General features: G+C 35.1%; 1 protein-coding gene across 7 annotated transcripts in view; it reads left to right on the top strand.

The window, feature by feature from the left end:
* Window positions 1–20,711, top strand: part of VPS13A (vacuolar protein sorting 13 homolog A) — a 103,407-nt gene that overhangs the window by 53,611 nt on the left and 29,085 nt on the right. For 4 of the 7 annotated variants that reach the window (XM_061370296.1, XM_061370297.1, XM_061370301.1 and 1 more), the window contains exons 40-56: window positions 140–232; window positions 739–1,095; window positions 1,798–1,899; window positions 3,114–3,272; window positions 3,391–3,652; window positions 4,530–4,690; window positions 5,858–5,961; window positions 6,941–7,235; window positions 8,544–8,939; window positions 9,706–9,810; window positions 9,908–10,053; window positions 13,038–13,077; window positions 15,327–15,455; window positions 16,068–16,201; window positions 17,357–17,486; window positions 17,789–18,024; window positions 20,062–20,215. In XM_061370296.1, the coding sequence (XP_061226280.1) occupies window positions 140–232; window positions 739–1,095; window positions 1,798–1,899; window positions 3,114–3,272; window positions 3,391–3,652; window positions 4,530–4,690; window positions 5,858–5,961; window positions 6,941–7,235; window positions 8,544–8,939; window positions 9,706–9,810; window positions 9,908–10,053; window positions 13,038–13,077; window positions 15,327–15,455; window positions 16,068–16,201; window positions 17,357–17,486; window positions 17,789–18,024; window positions 20,062–20,215 (3,003 nt within the window). Of the gene's footprint in view, window positions 1–139; window positions 233–738; window positions 1,096–1,797; window positions 1,900–3,113; window positions 3,273–3,390; window positions 3,653–4,529; window positions 4,691–5,857; window positions 5,962–6,940; window positions 7,236–8,543; window positions 8,940–9,705; window positions 9,811–9,907; window positions 10,055–13,037; window positions 13,078–15,326; window positions 15,456–16,067; window positions 16,202–17,356; window positions 17,487–17,788; window positions 18,025–20,061; window positions 20,216–20,711 lie in introns of all 7 variants that reach the window. The other 3 variants (XM_061370298.1, XM_061370299.1, XM_061370302.1) reach the window with 1 other exon arrangement.

Genomic DNA, 20,711 nt, shown 5'->3' on the forward strand with positions numbered 1-20,711 from the left:
TGAGTGGCTGAGGTGATGCTTCTGAAACTGTCCTTTTTTTTCGTTTACTTTTCCTTTCAGTACATTAGATACATAGCATTTAAAAAGTATATGATTTTTGAAAGTTTTTTTCTCTATTTGTTTTTATTTTTTTGTATAGGTATTACAGCCTTGTGACTTCTTCTTTGAAATGAAACAGTCAAGTTCTAATCCACAGACAGCTGATCTGACGATTAGATCTCTAACAATAAAAGTAGGTACACTTTCAGTATATTTTTAGTTCTCTACTACGTTCTACTTTGAAGGCTTTGAAGTTGCTTGTGATACATGTTTCTTAGGAAACAAAAAAAAACATCAGGAATGACTGAAGAGGGGAATTGTTTTTGTTCTTTATCGGTCCAGCTATCTGTTTAGCATGTGAAAACAAAATTGAAAATTAACAGTTGTGTCACAGTGTTTTGGTTTTGGAATCTGTGTTTTATAAAATGGCCTAGTCTGTAGAGATGAGTTGTGAAGTGTTCAAATAGAGCATTGAATAATGTAGTTTAGAAAGCTTCCATCTGGAAGAAAGGCAGGGGCTGAGAATCTGCATAGTTTGAACTGTATTTTATGGATCATAATGAGTTTTCAAACATAGAAGTCCTGTAGAGAACAGAAGTGTTTTGTTAGTGTTAACATATTCATTATAATTTTGTTTCTGAAAGTAGCTTTTGCCTTTACAAGCTTCTCATTTCAAATTATTCCAATTTTTAATTGTAGGTTTCACCAATAATCATAAACACAGTAATTACTATTACATCAGCCCTTTATCAAACTGCAGAAACAACAGAAGAAGAGATCAGTCCAATTCCTCCAGACCTGTGGAATAAGAAAGATATAAAAAATCTAAAAATGTGGTTTCTTGAAGAATCAAATGAAAATGAAGATACGAATCCAACTGCTGAACTGGTTCCCACAGGAGAGTCATTGAAAATGAATGTAGAATCTGTTTTTATAACACTTGAAGCTGGTGTTGGACACCGAACTGTACCGATGCTTTTAGCTAAGTCCTCATTTCTCGGGGAAGTAAAAAACTGGAGTACTTTAATCAACCTACGTTCTCGTCTGGAGCTAGAGGTGGGGAATCTTACATAAGAAATAAAAGTTTTCTTAGGATATTAAATATGTTATGTTACTTAGACAGTAGAGGAAAATAATCCTTACATTTGATGACTGAACTCCTACAGATATATGTTGTGGGAGCACGATGGGAATGAGGAGGGTTAAGATAGTTAAAATCTAAATTATTAGATGTATTAATGGCAGTAATTGGTGTCATACAATCTCACATTTATATTCTGTACAAACTTCTCAAAAGCCTGTGTCATCAGTATTAGATTTTGGAGTATCAGCTGGCTAAAATGCCGTGACAATCTTTATTTAAGGTTATAGTAGAATATATTCTTGGGTCATTTTTATAAAATACTATGTGGTACCAATATTGTATATAAAATATTCACAGTGGCTCATATTTGGAAATTAGTGGCATAAAATTCAGTGGTTGTTGTAGGTAGATTCTTTTTTATAGGCACTTCCAGTGCATAAGCCTACAGTTTAGGTCAAAATTATATTTCAAGTGACATACCTTATACTGCTTATTTGGAAGTGGGTCTTTGCAGTATAGACTCAGCTCTAAGTGACATCTGATTATAAATCTTTTATGTTACCAAAGTAACTAATATACTTGTAAACCAGAATTCTAAGTCTTTAAAACCTGTAGAGCTTCCATTGATGTAACAGTTGAATTTAACTTCCTAATTGACTTCTGTATTTTGACAGGTACACTATTATAATGAGATGTTTGGGGTGTGGGAACCTTTGCTTGAACCACTAGAAGTTGAGAAGACTGATTATTTCAAACCGTGGGTTCTTGAAATTAAGGTATATTTTCCAAATTATAACTCAAATCTTCCATTTTGCTACCTTAGTAAAAACAAATGCTCTGCATCTTTCATAGCTGAGGTTAATCTAACTATTTTGTTTCTTCTTGTTGGTTACCAAGACTTTTTGTCCAATTAGTGAATGAAAACTGCTTTTGCACAAGTGAAGATCCGGACTCACAGATGTGTGAAATAATACTGTCTTTCAGGTGGTGAGAGAATTTGATTCCAGTTGCACTAGATAATCATAATGGCTTGAAATCATTTTCTCTGAAGCTAGGTTGTATGCTGACGATGCCCTCAGTAACTTCGGAAAGATCTCATTCCACAGTAGTACCTGTAGTGGAAATTCATTGGAAAAATTGGTACCCATTACTGACTATCACAAAGTGTTCTGTGGGAATAGTGCTCTTACCAATTAAGTTTCATCCTTTATAGGGAAATACTCTAGATTCTGGTCTCAAAGTAGATAAGCATTTATGTAAGAAAGAGTGATCCTTCTTCTCCCACCCACCCTTTTTCTTTTTCAAAACTTCTCAAGTATTTTTAGCCCAAGACGTTGCTCAGAATAGAGAATTTGTGTTTTTCTTAGGACTGACATTATCAAACAACTTTCTGAAGTAGTGGCCTCAGAAGGGTAAAGATTATTGACTGAGATATTGCAATCAGGAAATTCCGATTAAAAATATTCTGAAGAATTTTTCAAGAAGGTGTGAGATCTAATGCAAAAGAAAGGTAGAAGACAGTGAGTCAAACATTCTATCTTCTTGCCCAGATTTGAAATACAACATTTGGAAATACATAATTTCCAGAAATGGTGAAGGTCAGGAAAATGTGTTTGGTTTGGAAAAGACTAAATTTGGTGTTACTCTTCTAAGAAAAGGAAATCGGTTACATATAATAGTTTTTACAGTGTTATTAGATGTTACAATGACTGTTTTCACACAGTGTTTACTGGGTATGTTAGTGGCTATATATAGGTGTATATTGTTAATTCTTGAATAATCATAAATTTAGCTACTGTTCTTGACTTCTGAAATACTTCTGCTTCTTGCCTTCTTTATTCTCTTCTATATTTGAAAATAAAAACATGAACAGAAAAAGGAAAACCATGACAGGTCATAGAAGTGGGAATGGGAGACAGAAGGCATTTTGAGGTGAAACTTGCTTCTACAGAAGTGGTCAGATAAGAATGCTTTAAAAATCTCCTTTCAGATGAAGAAGAAGCCTAAAAAAGCATTGGTTGAATCGGATGCAGAAGAAGAACACTTCAAAATTCCAGAATATAAAACAGTAATAAATATTTCTTCAAAAGACCAGCTGAACATTACATTATCCAAATGTGGACTACAAATGTTGAGTAACCTGGGCACGGTACGAAAGATTGCTTAACTATGCAGTGTCAGAAATGTTAAATGAATGTTTGTGCAGATCATCTTCATGAAATCTTATTCAATATATTTGTGTTTTGTATCTGTACTTTGTTTTCTAGGCATTTGCTGAAGCAGCTAGTCGAACTTCAGATATCTTCAAAAAAGATCGAGCACCATTTGTAATAATAAATTCTTTAGGACTTCCCATCACTGTCTCACCTAGTGATTCCTTTAGTGTCCTTAATGTTGAATTTGGAGCAAAAACGTTTATTCTAAGAGATGAAGAGAATTTAAACATGGAATTTGTCAGAACTAAAAATGAGAGTGACCAGTTCACAGCAATGACAACTCTTTGCAGCAAGAGATTTTACATTCAGATCTGTAAGTTCCAAAGTTCATACACCTTCTGTTATTGTAAATAGTGCATAATACGAATCACATGTCAGTAAGTATTTGGGAACTACGTAACATGGAAAGAGTGTCTGTGAATGACAGTATTTGAAATCCTGCTTTAGTCTTCGCAGCTGAAAGTTAACATCTATCGTGTTAATTTTCATAGCATAATTTTTCTACTATGATAAATTATTTGGGTAAACCGATCTTTACTTCATGAGTTTACTGCGGTCAAGTATGTTTGCATTCAAAAGTTAATGCAAAATTAACCCACCACAGTTTTTAGTTTTTGTAGAATTGAGGCCTTGTATGTATATATGAGTGTTCGTAAGGTTACTCTTAAAGGGGATCTTTAGAAGAAAAGATTTTTTTTTTTTAATTCAAGTAAAACACAGTTAAAGCTAAAATAACAAAAAAAAAAAGTAGCATCTACTTTTAATGTAAATGTGTTAAATATTTTAAGTTGATTTATTGCAATAAATGACAGGTTTTTCAAAACTGATTTTCACAAGTGGTCTTGACTGTATTATGTATTAGTTGAATTGTTTGCACAAAGTGTCTTAACTGTATCTGGTTAAAAAGCCGTTACATCTTGTAAACGTTTCCTTTTAGGCACTGATTTTATTTGTAGTGACAAAGTCCACTTGACTCTTCTTTTTCCTCTGGTGAAAAAAAGTCTTTGCTGTTTCTTAGGATCACTGCAAAATTGGCATATTAAAAGTGGTGACTGTACGTTTTCATTTCCTTTACTTTTTTTTTTAATAGATTGACTGATACAGAAAATTCTACTGAATGTGCATTTCTGTCTTTCAGATGTATGTTATGCTTCTTTTGAGTCTTTTATTTCTCGTGTTATAAATTCTAGGTCCACATAATCATTCCACTGTGGAAAAGATTCCATTGACAAAAGTGGGTCGATGTATTTACAAAGTGAGACATGACGAATCGGGTGTTGAAAGGGCCATTGTCTGTCAAATTGATACTGTTGAAGGAAGCAAGATGATAACTATACGTTCTCCTATTCAGGTTATTATGTTTCCATAATCATAATTTCATTATTATTCTAATTCTTAATAAATAAAAATGATCCTGTAGTCATTAAATAAACATTAAAAAGTGCTTCAAAAGCTTACCTAAACAATTCCTATAACATAGCTCTTGTGTATTATAAGGTAGTTCAGAAGAGATTTTCAAGAATAAAAAAAGCTTTTCCAAAGTGACAAAGGCAGGGGCTAGGGTGGGAGTGAAAATGGACCTGATTTTAGATCAGGGTAATTCATCAGTTATGTCTTACGATGCTAGCTGTGATTGCAGTCTTGTTGACATGGTTGCTTTGTATGAAGTGATCAAAATTCTCTTAACCTTACATTGATTCTGCAAGGTTCTTACTCTGTCAGATTTTTTTTTCTTCATTCTCTATGATTGAGAAATGAATTTCAAATCAGGAACAAGTCAGCTGAAGAGTGAGCCCTTTGTGTGTGTATCTGTTTTTGATTCAGTAGTGTCAGACATACGGTTTATATGTAGTTTACAAGTAGAGGGAGGATCCAGATATTAGTGCTTTATAGTGGTAGTGTCCCTGTTATGTATCACTTGCAGCTTTTGCCTGGAGTGGTTTATGACTCAGTTAATAATCAGGTTTACTGTTTTATACTTACCTATATTTTTTCCCCAGAGCTAATAATACCATTAAAATAACCATAAAGTAAAAACCCTAATATTTGCAAAGAACAAGAGCACTATATACCCCCTGAATTATGATTGCTGATGGTTTAACTTTAAAGTACATATTTTACTTACCTTGTGGATTTTTGACCCCCCACAGCCTTGTATCTAATACAATTTTTAGGAGAAATTTCTTTGAAAATTTATGATATAGTTCAGATCTACTTGTATTTAGTTTTAAAGGGCTTTATGCTTCTCCTTAAAAATAATTTTACAGCTAATATATTCATTTTATAATTAAAATATATTTATTTTATAATTAAAATATAGCATTAAACTGCACAACCAAATTATTAAGGAGATTTGCTGGTACTGGAGACAATTCTTTTGAAATACCTGATTTGGAATGGTAAATGAGTAAGAAGAAAGATAAAAGACTACTTATTCTGTCCTCTTAGGATTAGGTTCAAACCACGTAATATTTCCAGTTTTTCCTAATGCATGTTGCTGGATTTTTATTTCACTTAGATAAGGAATCATTTTTCAATCCCATTAAATATTTTTGAGGAAGGAAGATGTATAGGGACTGCTTCACCAGAAAATGAATTCAACATACCATTGTCCTCTTACAGGTACTTTGTTGCATTGTTCTTTTATCATGGGCTATGTTTATAGATTGTTGATTATTGTATCCATACAATTATACAAAAAAAAGTTTCCATTTGCTACCTAATACTATAATTGTATTGTCATTGTTGGTTATGATCTTCTCGAAGCATCTCGTTTGAGTTAAATAGAATACTATATAATTCCTGAATTGGAAGTCTTTTAAAATCCATTTTACTGGACTAAATTAACTAAGTTACTTTAAGAATCCAAGCCCAGGTGCTGCTTGTGATTGTTATCCACACAGTACAGACTCTTTTTTTAGAGGAGTGATGTCTAGTGATGCATTACAGCTTTTTTTTTTTTTTTTTTTAATACAAAACGACTTCTTTTGTTATTTATGATTCTGAAGTAAAAGATTGAAACTAATACACAAACTCTATCACAGTTGTGGAAAAGGACTTGTCAACCTTAGAAAGACTTGGCTTCCAGAACGTCTATACTATTAGCACCTTCAAGCTAATACCCACTTAAAACTGTAGTGAGTTTGTGTGTACAATTTAGCTGAACTGTCACCACCTTTTAGGCACATAAGTTTGCTTTGATGTTTTTTTATGACTATGGAGACTTTCTATTTTCCCACAAATACTTTCCCTCCATTTTTTTTTTTTTAAGATTACATCTGTTTGTCTTTTTTGTTAAATAACCTACACTTTATTGTGGACAGTATAAGTTAGTAGGTATCTCTGATTGCCTGTATTTTATTTAATAAGGGTTAGTGACCTTCTAAATTCATTGCACGGTTATATAGACGAGTTCAACTAGGCATATGTAAACATTTCTCATAGTAAACTTTTCATTCAGGAAGAGTTTATTAACAAAATGAATTACTGTCAGAAATCTTCCGAAATCCAAATAATCATAGAATGAAAGTTGCATAGTACTTTTTCATAAATGAAAAAGTCAATGTCATGTTAAGTATTTAAAAAACACTTTCATTTACAGATCCATACTGAGTTTGCAACCACTAGCCAATGAAAATGGAGTGGATGGAGAATATCATATGTGTGAAGGAATTACATTTGATGAAATTATGAAAAATGTTGACAGTTTATTACAAAGGAAGTGTCAGTCTGTGAGGTCAACTAACCACTCACTCATCATCAATATTGTTCCTGTAAAAGACATGTTGACAACTTCATTGTGCACAGATCAGTGGGATTTTCCATATGTTGTTCATTTATGGCCTTCTGTTCTTCTCCGCAATCTTCTTCCATATCAAATAACTTATTCTCTAGAGGTAATTCTTTAATATTTAATTTTGTTGTGATGTTTCCAACCTATGATATGAAAGCTCACAAGGTGGTTGAAATGTGTTTGTAAATAGATATTAAAATATAGGGCTTCTGGTAGAGTAGTTGTGAAGGAAGTTTACAGATCTTGTAAGGGCAAGTATGTATTACGGAAACGAAACAGAACCAGAATGTGAGAAGTGGTGGTATTAATCATCAGTAATAAGAATTACTTTAAATACATATGTGAAGTAAAACTGTACAAGTTTAGCCCTGCGAGTCACTTTCTGTTGCTTAAGTGCAGTTTGAACCTAATTAAACAGTATAGTTTTTACTTTGAATTATGACTGCATCAAGTGACATAAGTGGGTCAGCCTAAAGTAGCATTTTTACATGCTGTCACTGAATTTTAGTGGTAGTATGCTTTTAACAAATTCTCAAAGGCATGCCTTTTTGCCAGGTTTTTGGCTTGAATTGCAGCCTAGTGCTAGACTTTGTTCTTTTAAGACAAAATTAAATTATTAGATGGACTTTTGACTGTTAATAGTCATTCATTCCAGGTGTGAAGCCAGTCTCAAGTAAAGCACTTAAAGCGTGTACAGTGTGGACATTGGTTCCTCAGCATTAAATGTGTCATTCTGTGGATCTGCTATGGTTGTGTCCCACTACCTGCTGGTCTAGACATAGGATAATAGAGATATAGGTGGAAGACAGTGAACCACCTATTTTTTTTTTTTCTTTCCTCCAAGATGGTCAATATTTAGTATATGGACTCAAATAGTAGAATTTAATGAAGAAATTTGCTGCAAATACACAATTACTAGAGCTAGAGACTGTGGTCTCTGCCAAATGTGTGGTAGTAATAGGCTCTTTTCTGTCTCAAGGTCTCTCTCTTACAAATTTATGGAAAGAAATACTAAATTGGGGAAATTACCTCAGTATTTAAGCATGTCTATATATTTGAGTTTGGTGACAGTTTGTGTGTGTGTGTGTGTGTGTGTGTGTGTGTGTGTGTGTGTTAAATTCTGATGACTATGCATTGGATTGTTTTGGTGGGGTTTTTTTTTGTTTGTTTGTTTTGTTTGTTTTTTTCAATGTGTCAGGGTAGCTGCTTAATTGTGTGTCCTGATTTTTGGACATAGTATGTATCATAATTAAATAGTGCAATAAGCATTTTAAAAATTTGCTTAAGTATATTGTGTCTCAATTTTTAAAGCCAGCTACAAAATAAAAGTTGATACGAATTTTGAGTGTGACTCATTTAAATGTACGCTGTTGGTTTTTGTTTGTGTTTTTTGGTTGGTTTTTTTTTTAAGGGAAATGGGAACAAGTATGACACTCTACAAGAGGGATGTTCAGCTCAGATACATAATGCAGTCTTGGATCAAACAAAACTAGATTTACAGTTACTTAACTATCTTGATCAAAATTGGAAAAGTGAGTACCATATAAGAAGCAGTCTACCCGAAATCAGCTTTACGACATTTTACTGCATCACGGAGTTGGATAAAACTGAACTGGATATCGCTGTCCACGTGACCTACACAACTGGGCAGATGGTTATAGAGATTCACAGTCCGTACTGGATGGTGAATAAAACTGGTCGAATGTTGCAGTACAAAGCTGATGGTATTCACCGCAAGCATCCTCCAGATTACAAAAAGCCACTCCTTTTCTCTTTCCAGCCCAAAAACTTCTTCCAAAATAACAAGGTACTATATTTTGTAAAACCTAACAGCTCCTTACTCCCATATGTTGTTGTGTGAAAGCATTCTTACACTTTGGAAGTTATCTACACTGTGCTGTGATCTCTAAAGGTCATGTAAGCTACTGTATCTGTCTAAATTCATATTTTAAGTAAGCATGTTGTCAGATATACTTGAGATGGGAAATCTGCATTGTCAAAGGCATTGTTAAGGAATTGTCATCTTTGAGAGTAACAAAATTAACTTTATTCCATTTAAACTACTTCAAGAAGTGATCCTTATTCCAAATAAGACTTAGAAGTTGTGTAAGAAATGTGAAGCTGTGGTACTTGAAAATGGATCCTTGCAATGGTGGTTGTTAGATTGGGTCAAAGGTGGTAGTAAGCTAAGGTTAAGATGCAGTTTACCATTTGAGTTCTCTATGTGATTTTTTTAATGGATGGATGAATGATACAAGAAAGATTACATGACTGAGATTTTCACTGTGAATAAGTTTTGGAAAGGATACTTATGTGGTTGTTTCCTCTGCAGTATCTTACAGTTTTAATTCTTATTCCACATAGCTTGTAACTAAGGGTGGGAGAAAATCTTGGATTTACTCAATAGAGTATCTTTGTGAGACTATACTGGCAGTTTTTGTGTCTTGAATAGAAACACCAGTATTTCCAGGATTCACTTACATTTGTGTTTATATATACGCTTACTTTGTGTATGATTTTAAATGTTGTTAGTGTCTGTAAATTGAAAATTACTTCAGGGTGCTTCTTCCTAGGTGCAACTTATGGTAACTGACAGTGAACTGTCTGATCAGTTTTCACTGGACACAGTTGGAAGCCATGGTTCTGTGAAATGCAAAAGTCATAAGAAAGATTATCATGTGAGTTAAATACATCTTTCAAATTCATTAGTCTCAGAAGAAATAAATGAGGTAAGAAAAGGACAGCATACTTCTAACAATGTCTTCCTGTTTACAGGTTGGTATCACCATAGACAACAGCAGTTTTAATATTACTAGAATTGTAACTTTCACCCCATTTTTTATGATCTCAAATAGAAGCAAATACACTTTGGAAGTAGCTGAAGAAGGAAAGGAAAAGTGGATTCCTATTGTTTTACAACAGGTAAACTTATAAAGGAACCTATTAAAAAAATGAATTGGATTGAATACTCACTGATCGAAAATTAGCCATACAGTGTTCAATGAGTGTCTGAGTATATTTTATTTATTCAATAAATTACCTGTGTCCTGTTACTGTTTTTCAATGTTGCTTTTGGACGTATTGTAAAGCTGGTTTACATTGTAATTGGAATATTAGCTCTGTTATCTGCACTGTAAGTAATAAGAGAGGAAGACCTATACTGTCAGGATATTGTCTCTCTGCACATGAAGTTCTGTTCAGTTTTTGCAGTGGTACCTGACAGAATGGTTTGATTGACATCCCACACATGATGCCACTTCCATGTAGCAAGAAAATTCCTCTTGTGGATCAGTTCAGATGCTCCAAACTGTTGTTCTGGGACTAGTCTGTGTTGGTTTTTAATGCGTAACGCATACTTTCTAAAGATGTATCACTGGCCCCTAGGCCAAGTGGTGTGGAAATGGCTTTTGGGCTTTCATTTATCCCCCAGAGATCTGAACTGTGTAAGACAGGGCATGCAGGCTAGCTCTTTGCAGTGGAGTGCAATTATGTTTTGTATGTGTGGTGAGTTTTGAGGCATCATGTCTTCCTTTTGGACATGTAGGAAGAACAATGCATGTTTTGGGGTGCTCTTGAAGGTCTATGAAAGCTGAAAGTGATCCATATTGCCTCCTGGGAAGAGTGATATCTCCCTCCTTCCCTTCCAGTGTATTTTGAAGAGAGTGTTATCTAAATCAGAGACAAAAGTTTAGCCTATCGGATGGTGCAGTTGGAGGTTTTCTTGCATTTCTGTAGTATTGTAGGTACTCCGAATGATTACCAAAAATGCTTGCAAACTAAAATACCAAAGTTAAAGGAGTATTTTAAATCAGATTTGTAATCAGATCTTTCTGTTACGCTTTTGATGCTTTCAACATGTTTCTTGTGTGTTTTGTATGTAATTATTATAGAAGAGATACACTATTTAAATATCATTATTTCAATTTATGATTGGTACTTCACTTGCTTCCTGTAGTCATTTTTCGTTGTGATTTTTAAGCCTACGCAATGATGTTTAGATCTTGAAGAGTCTTAAGTCAGTTCAGCTTCCTGTAATGTTTATAATTATTTTAAAATAAGATTCTTTGCTTTTACTCACAAGTAGGCTGTTAGCCATAAGCATACACATGTATTCTATTTCCTCTGAACCAAACATTCATTTGACTGTACATAGGTTTTTGGGTTCCTTACATGTCTAATGACTCATATAGCTCATTGATAAAGCTCTGAAATGACAAAGGTTCACATGTAGTGGCATGGGCCACTTCATATCTGATTTCTTATTTTGAGAAAATATAGTCCGATTTTATTAGTTCTTGGTTTTGTGGTTTGTATTTGATAAAGAGCTGTTATTAGAATAAACTGAATTATTTTACAAGCACTTTTGAAATTTTCTGAAAAGAACTATTTAGAGGTAATAGTTTTGAAAGTTTAAATACGTTGCTACGTATATAATCTGTGGTTTTTCTGTGTTGGCTATTTTGTTAATATCCTTGCAAAATTTTCTGATTTGTCCCACAAGCATCATTGCTTTTCAGGTGTTTCATAATTGTATTAATTGATCTTGGTCTCCTTTCAGTTATCAAGTATCAAAGGAGGACTTTATAAATTTTAGGAGTGCTGATAATCTTTTGAAAGATTAGATGTGCTAATTTATCAAATGGAGTAGCAGAAGTCAACAGAGGAATCTGTATCCCCTCCTAAATGATTCCAGACTTCACTTCCAGAATCGCTTCACTTTTCACATGGTGTAGATGTTTTCCGTTTTGATAAACAGTTTGAAAACCTGTGTTCTGACAGTTCAGTCTGCCAAGGTTGTCCATTTGTAACCCAGTTGCTCAATCCAGTATATTTGTTACCTGTTCTAAAATTAGGTAGAGTCTGGCCACTACTGCTCTATCTTGGAGCATACAGGACAGATTTCCAGAAACCAAGTTACCATCTGATCTTGTTCTTAAGATATGGAATGGCTATCCAGCTAGCCTAGATTGATTGATTGATTGATTTATTTAATGCCTGTGATTTTTTTTTTTTTGCGTGTTTCTCTCATTACTCTCTTACATTTGGTTAATCTTCAAGAAAACCCAACCTTGTTGAAATGTTAACTCGTATCTCAGTTTGCTACCTTTTCCCCTCCATTCTATTTTTGTCATTTTAAGCAGAGTCCTTCCTTCTGCTGTAACTTTTATCCACTTTTCTTTCTTAGTGACAGGCAGACTGTCTTCTCACGGGGGGGAGGGGGGGGTGTGAGGAATTATTATGTAGATCTCATTTGCTTGTGGACATGTTCCATGTCTGCAAAGCAGTCAGTCTATCAGAATCTTTAATTACTGTTTTTAGAAAAATTTGTTCTTCAGAAGGCTGTAACAGAAGTCGTTGGATGGTGATTAGTATGAAATGGCTTGCTAAGGGTAGTCCTTTGAATTAAGTATAGTGCAAGTGAGTTGACCAGCATGCATACTTAGAGAAAAAAAGAAAACATTGCCGAAGACTTTACATGAGACCACTGTTAAATATAAACTTCCTAATATGGAATGGAGGTTATTATAGAAATACAATATCTAGTGAAGCACTTAGCAGATAATGTAGTAAACCATTTGGAAACAGCATCATTTTGTGACACATTCTGTGGCTAAAGATCATTGCAAAAATTTATGGGTTAGTTCTATCTAGTTGATTCTGTAACTTTTTATTTAGCCAATACTTTTATTTTGGTTTTGATTATAAACTTTCATTTACTGTTGACTGAATCTCCTTAAATTTTCTTTGGGCTCTCTAAATTTCTATGTTGAGACTTACTTGGTGTGTTTTATTATAGTTTACAACACAACTCTGAATTTCCTTTGTCTGTAGGATACATGTTGGTGTAGATAATCTTCAATCTTGCTGTTTAACTATATTTTTTTCCTTTGTCTTCCTGCTTCCTGTGGTGTGAGAAACAATGGGAAAAGGAACTTAGTGGTATGGTAAGTTGGTGAACTAGTCTTTCACCACTGAAGACTGAATTCTAGGATTCAGATGCAGTTTAATATAAACATCTTGTTTCTTAAACCGTGTCTGAGAAAGATGCTCCTACAGTGTTGAATGTTGCAGCTGAAAATTGGTCTGCCTGCTCAGAATTTGGCTCTTGCTGATTGAGAATTATTGTTAATCATAGCTTGCTGCTCTGGCAGGACCCTCAATTAGGAAACTTTTCATTAGTTACAATTAAAACTTTTGTCTTTCCTGCCTCCTCATTTTATCTCTTTGTGTAAACTGTTTAAAAAGAGATTGTCTGAGGGATTTTTAAACCAAGAAGGGCTGTGACTTCAGTGAGATGTGACTAGCAGAATGTACTTTCTGATTTAGCTGCCTAATGCTTAGAATCATAGAGTCATAGAATAGTTAGGGTTGGAAAGGACCTTAAGATCATCAAGTTCCAACCTCCCTGCCATGGGCAGGGACACCTCATACTAAACCATGACACCGAAGGCTTCATCCAACCTGGCCTTGAACACCACCAGGGATGGAGCATTCAGAACTTCCCTGGGCAGCCCATTCCAGTGCCTCACCACCCTAACAGGAAAGAATTTCCTCCTTATATCCGGTCTAAGCTTCCCCTGTTTAAGTGTGAGTCCGTTACCCCTTGTCCTGTCACTACAGTCCCTAATGAAGAGTCCCTTTCCGGCATCCCTATAGGCCCCCTTCAGATACTGGAAGGCTGCTATGAGGTCTCCACACAGCCTTCTCTTCTCCAGGCTGAACAGCCCCAACTTTCTCAGCCTGTCTTCATACGGGAGGTGCTCCAGTCCCTGATCATCCTTGTGGCCTCCTCTGGACTTGTTCCAACAGTTCCATGTCCTTTTTATGTTGAGGACACCAGAACTGCACACAGTCATCCAGGTGAGGTCTCGCAAGAGCAGAGTAGAGGGGCAGGATCACGTCCTTCGACCTGCTGGTCACACTCCTTTTGATGCAGCCCAGGATACGGTTGCTTTCTGGGCTGCAAGCGCACACTGAAGCCAGCTCATGTTCATTTTCTCATCGACCAGCACCCCCAAGTCCTTCTCCTTGGGCTGCTCTGAATCTCTTCTCTGCCCAACCTGTACCTGTGCCTGGGATTGCTCTGACCCAGGTGTAGGACCTTGCACTTGTCATGGTTAAACTTCATGAGGTTGGCATCAGCCCACCTCACAAGCGTGTCAAGGTCCCTCTGGATGGCATTCCTTCCCTCCAGTGTATCAACCGAACCACACAGCTTGGTGTCATCGGCAAACTTGCTGAGGGCGCACTCAATCCCACTGTCCATGTCAGCGACGAAGATGTTAAACAAGACCGGTCCCAACACCGATCCCTGAGGGACACCACTCGTTACTGGTCTCCAGCTCGACATTGAGCCATTGACCACAACTCTGCATGTAGCCTTCCATGCTTCATACTGTATTTCTATGTTTTATACCCACATATAGATACACATGTGTCTATGTGTGTGTATGGATATATATATATATATAGTATTTGAAAGAATAGCCGGTACGCTGATGTCTTGCATACTTGAGTTATATGGTATATTATGCTAATATCCCCTTTTGTCATTAATTGTCACTACAAGTTTGATTCATAATTTCTACTTATTTGGCAAGAGGTTTTGTTGATTGCTATTGTGGTTTGGTTTGGGTTTTGGTATTTGTTGTTTGTATTTGGTATTGTATTTTGTTTTTTTGGTATATTATGCTAGTATCCCCTTTTGTCATTGATTGTCACTATAAGTTTGATTCATAATTTATACTTATTTGACAAGAGGTTTTGTTGATTGCTGTTGGTGGTGTTTGGTTTGGTTTTTGGAGCGTTTTTTGTTTGCCTTTTTGTTGTTTTGTAACAAGTTTGTCTATTTTGGTGGTGTAGCTGTGCTCAGCTTTATACTCTGGATTGCAAATACATTATCCATTTTAAATCTACTTCTTCACATGAATATGAAGTCTTACTATTTTCATTTTTATCTCCTTAACTCTTTCGAATTTTCACTGTAGTCTGAATTAATTTTTACTTCCTTTCAATTTACTGTGTTCAGGTAAGTAATACCTTAGGGGTTTCAATAGTGTTTCTGATCCAACTCACTACAGTTTTGGGTAGAATTTTAGTAGGTGAACTTTGGGCTAAAGTGAATTTTGTTTAACATGTAGTTTATTTTCCCACTTACTTTAAAATACTTGTTTGGGGTTTTTTTTTTTTTTAGTGCATTCCCTTTTGGCCTGAAAACGATGCCAACAAACTGCTTGTTAGAGTTGAAAATTCTAATGTTCTCCCAAAGAAGATAAATTTTGATAAGCAGGAAAACTGCCTGCTACTGCATTTGGACAACAAGGTAAATGGTTGCCTTCAGAAATCAGATAAAACAACATAACTGCTTTATTTCTATTCTCAGAACTTTCTGTCTTCCCACACAATCAGCTATTGAAAAAAAAATGCTGGGGAAAAGATTATGTATTTGCAGTATTGTTGTCATCCTCATACTCGCTGGAGTGTATACACACAGATACAAGTAGGTTAAGAAGTATTTCACATTACTTCTAAAGTAACATGAAGTTACTTGTCAAAGAAACTGCAACTCCACTGAGTTTACTTCTGTGTTGCATATGGTTTCATCTAGCAGTAATTCTAAAATATGTGAATGTTTTTAAAAGTAGAATGTTTTGGAGGACATTAATGTATATGAATGGTTGAAGATTCCTCTACTACTAGCCTAAATTTTGACAGTACAGAAATTCTCCATATTTTTGATTACTAAGTGCAATGTCTGTTACTTAGTAATTACATGTAGGAAATACTTTAAAGATACGTTAAAATAGGTTGGTTGGTTGATTGTTCGGTGGTTTTATCTTACGACAGTAAAAGCTTCCAAAAATATTTAGATTAGATTTGCTTTATTAGAAATTAATTCCACTGTAACTTACTTTATAATTTTTGTGTCTGATAGCTTGGAGGAATTACAGTGGATGTTAACGTGACTGAACATTCTACAGTGATTACCTTTGCTAATTACCATGATGGTGCAGCTCCATTTCTGTTAATAAACCATACTAAAGAGGAAATCATTGAGTATGGACAAAGGTATGTAAGAATTTTAGAGTAGGTGTCTGCACAGAGCATTGTGAACTGTTATTTCATGTATTGTAAGTATGCCTATTTCTAAAGATGCCCTAAATTTGTCAAAGCAGTAAAAAAATAAATCTCTTTTTCTAAGTTGAAGAGAATGAATAGTTAACAGAGCAGTATTATTTAGTGCTAGATGTCTGTTTCTACAAGTAAAAAAGCTGTTTTGTGAGCTAAGGAGCCTCTCTGTTCTCTTTCTATATGAATTTTGTGGACTTCCTGATAGGGGCACATACCTGGATTGGGCATCCCTGTGTAAATTTAATAAGTAATTTATGTAATTTAAATAATTAATTGAAGTAATTCTTTAATACAGGTACTTTTGTAATTAACTCTGAGGAATAGAATATTTTAGCTGGAAGGGACCTACAGTGATTATCTAGTCCAACTGCCTGATCAATTCAGGGCTGACCAAAAGCTAAAGCATGTTGTTAAGGGCATTGTCCAAATGCCTCTGAAAAGCTGACAGGTGTGGGCATTCCCCACCTCTCTGTGGTGTATGAGGTTGGTCCGCTCTTGGTAAAGAAATGCTTCCTTATGTCCAGTCCTGGCACAGCTTCAGACCATTCCGACATGTGCTATCACTGGATCCCAGTGAGAAGAGATTAGCAGTTTGCTTTCCACTTCGTCTCCTGGGGTAGGCTTTTTTCAGAGAGCTGTAGAAGCAGTTCTGCCAGTTTTTAACTCTGTGTGAGGGAGAATGGAGTTTAAAATCTGTTTGTCTGCAAACATCTCCTGAATCCATATACTAAACACTGCACTTTTTCCCTTCAGCAAATAGGAGAGAAAATAATGAGTTTTCCTTTCAGCTTGCAAGCTCCACTGTCTTTTTTCTCTACTGCTTCCCTTGTTAATCACAAGTGGGGAAGAAAATAAGTAATTACAATCTACTGTGTATACTTTATTGATGAAGTACATATATTATTTTGAAGTCTAAATACTGGGTTTATTATTTATTACTGCAAATGGTTTTGTGTGTAGTTTTTTATGCAGAATGTTTTCATTTTTATTATTTTAAAAAAGTTGTTGAAATGCTAGAATATAGATATCACGGGCACAGAAAAAGATTATTGACATTTTAATTTTATGTTTCGTTTTTAACTTTTGTTCTAGTTCCCTTAGTGAATTGGAAGACTGTCTTCAGCCAAATAAGGCAGTACTGTATACTTGGGTGGACCCAGCAGGATCTAGAAAATTGAAATGGAAATGTGGAAATAGAATTGAGGAAATCACCCCGAAAGAGGTACGTTTATTACCTAAATTGCCTTTTAATGCTAATTTAGTATCCTTTTCATCTGTGTATGTGTGAAATTCTATATACAATGAGTGTGACAGTAACAACATTGTTTTCTGGAGCTTGTGCCAGTATTGTCTTCAGTTCAGAAGTGTTTTTGTGTGAGACTGTTGTAAAGCTTCCTAATTTAATTATTTCCCTATACCACTAAAAAAAATATCGCCTATTATCATGCTAAGACTTCTGGATTTGCTTGTGTAGTAGCAGAATGATGAATAGAGTTATAAAGAATTTTCTTCTCTTGTTCATAGGACAAAATGGAAACACTCCGCCTGGACTCTAGAAAAGTGGTCTATTTAGTGTCATTTTTTGAAGGTTTGCAGCGCATTGTCCTGATCACTGATAACGTGAATGTATTTAAATTGGCTTATGAAAGTGTAAAAGCAGAACTAGCAGAGCAAGAAATTGTTCTGTCTTTGCAAGATGTTGGAATTTCGTTAGTAAATAATTATACAAAGCAGGAGGTGTCCTACATTGGAATAACAAGGTAACTTATTTTGTATCTAACTGTCTAAAATTTTTTAACTTCACAGAATTAAATTTTGAAATTTTGGGTGTGATTGAAGAGGAAAAAGAGTTCTGGGTGAGGGTATTTAGAACTAAATAACCATGTTTTCTTGTTGTAAAGAGAAATGTTTTCACTCTTATATTAATGCATATGCTTTCTGTAACTGGATGTATGTGGTTTTGCTACACAGAATTGAAACTCTGTATGTCAAAACTCCCAGTAGATTGAAAAGAAGTATTTCCAGTTCATGTATTCTGGGGAATCATAGTAGAGTTTTAAGGAATAAGGTCTGTGGGTAGTTTGTGTCAGTGGATTTTTAGGTCTTTATTATAAAAACAAGTGCTGAATTCTGTGTTGAAAATTCTGATGCAGTAAGAGCTTGCAGTTCTTTTTAGTTTTGACTGAGAAATTATGGTGACTCCAAGGCTCTAATACTTTAGGTTTTTACTATAACATCTCAGAGGGAAGCAGAAAAGGAAATATGTAATGCTTGAGACATACTTCTATATATTCATAGCCATGAAGTTGCTAGAGTGAGGGTATTTTTCCTCTTGATTCTTTGCATCACACTGCAAAACAAGCAAAAAACTTCACATACATATATACTCATTCACATCTCTTAATCACAACTAAAATCCCAATCCTTGCCCTCACCTGCCAAACTGAGCTCTGATAACTATCTAGGTAGTTGAAACACTCCGTTAAAAGTGGCAGCCAATTGCCTAGGTTCAAAGTAGTGTTAAGATTTCACTGAATCTGTTTTTTGTAAGCAGTCATCCATAGTCAGTAGTCTAGCAGTGCTTACTCTTTTCCTGTTAAAACCCGAGTGGATATCAAACTCCTGAAAGGTCTTTTTAAAGGCAAGAGATTATTCCCTCGTTTCAGTGAAGAAAACCCTATATTTCAAAACATTCCCATTTGTGACAGTGTTGTTACAAAAAGAACAGGTTTTGTGTGTATCAAACGATGCAGAAACAAGTTTCATATGGTAGTTCTGGCGTCATATTGTGGGGTTTGGGGAAGAGGAAAATAAGGGAAAATTCCCCGCAATTTCAAGGTAGTACTCTATTTTGTAGCTGTTGTTTTGCCCTTTTGCTCACCTATTCTTTTTGGGGGGGGGTCGGGGGGGTGGTGTGATTCTGCCATTGATGTGTTGATACAGACAGACATGTAGCTAAAAGGGATTGGATTAGGGAGCTGTGTCTGGACATCTGTGTGTATGGGCTATAGAGTAACCTGTGGAAAGGGGAAATAGCCTACACCTGTCTGATAGTGTTGGTTTGTCCCCTGTTGTGTGCCTTTGGGTGAAATCAGACACGAGCTTCTCGCAGAAGCAGTGGAATTAAGCAGAAAGAGTCCAGTACCATCTAAGAATGGTTAATTTTTTTAATGTTTTATTCATAATAGAAGTAAGAGACAAAAGAACTGATTTTTGGGATACAGTTAAAAATAAAAAAAAATAAAAAAAATTGGAAACAACCCAAACAAAAAAGAAAAAAGTCCACAAAAAGGCAACAAAACTACAAAGAAAAAAAAATCCAAAACAAAACTGTAAAATTGGTAGAGGATGCATGTGTACCAAAATCACCATCTATTGGTTTAGACAGAAAAAGTGAAGGAACTAGCCATCAAAAATAAGAGGCAGTTTAAGAGGCATTTCATCTCAACTTGAAGTTCAGAGTTTCACAATTTTTACTATTCACTGTAGCAGAATAATGGCTGGCAGTGCTGTTGAAACTGAGCTTTCTGATTAAGTGTCCTTACAAGCCCATTTTCATTAAAGCAGGGAGATATGCTATTAACTTTTGGTTTTTGCATTGTATTGGAGAGACTGGCTTCCATTCAGTACCAAGAAGGCAGTGGGTGCTTTGGGTCACTTTTATCTACTACAGTAGTTCTTTATGGTGTAGTTTCTCATTCTCCAGTTATAACCTATTAAAAGCCATGGTATGGTAGGTGAAACTTGTTTTGAAATAGCTAATCATTCTCTGTTGGTCCTTTGTTTTGTTTTCAAAGTTCTGATGTAGTTTGGGAAACAAAACCCAAGAAGAAGTCAAGATGGAGACCAATGAGTGTTAAGCAGACTGATAAATTAGAACAAGAATTCAAAGATTACAGTGAGCTAACTCCATCAGAAAATAAGATTATTGAGCTGGAATCAAATGTTTTGGTAATATTAACAGTTTTCTATTGTTTTCATGTATACACAGAAAAAAGATAATGTGTCAGTTTTGCTATCTTTGAAGAAACTTCCAGTGAAAATTGAGATGATTGATTTACCTAATCCATTTGAAAACCCTCTTTATCTCTGTGTAGAAAAAAAAATATTTGGAAAAAACCTTGAGAAATGTTTGAAAGCTTATTATAGACTTTGTTGTTAGCATCTGTCTTTGAAGTGTAACATTTTTGCAGGGACTAAATACCCTTAAAGCTATAGTAAAGAAGCTTTGCATTTGGTTCATTATACTGGGAAGGTGGGCAGGGTGCTAGTCTTAAAGTCTGTTTGGTTTAGTGCAAAATCTTTTCAAGTGCGTTATTGTGGGATAAATAAACTGTGCCATTCAACTGCATAAATATTAAAAGATTCCAGAAAATATTCTGTAATTTAGAAGCACATTATGCTCTAAATGCTGCTGTCCTTATCTCTAGAGAAGTTATAGATACCT

The sequence above is a fragment of the Neopsephotus bourkii genome, unplaced genomic scaffold (genome assembly GCF_033783945.1).
Source record: "Neopsephotus bourkii isolate Nb327-2 ecotype Australia unplaced genomic scaffold, CSIRO-AGI_Nbou_v1 NB_1535, whole genome shotgun sequence".
NCBI classification, from domain to species: domain Eukaryota; kingdom Metazoa; phylum Chordata; class Aves; order Psittaciformes; family Psittacidae; genus Neopsephotus; species Neopsephotus bourkii.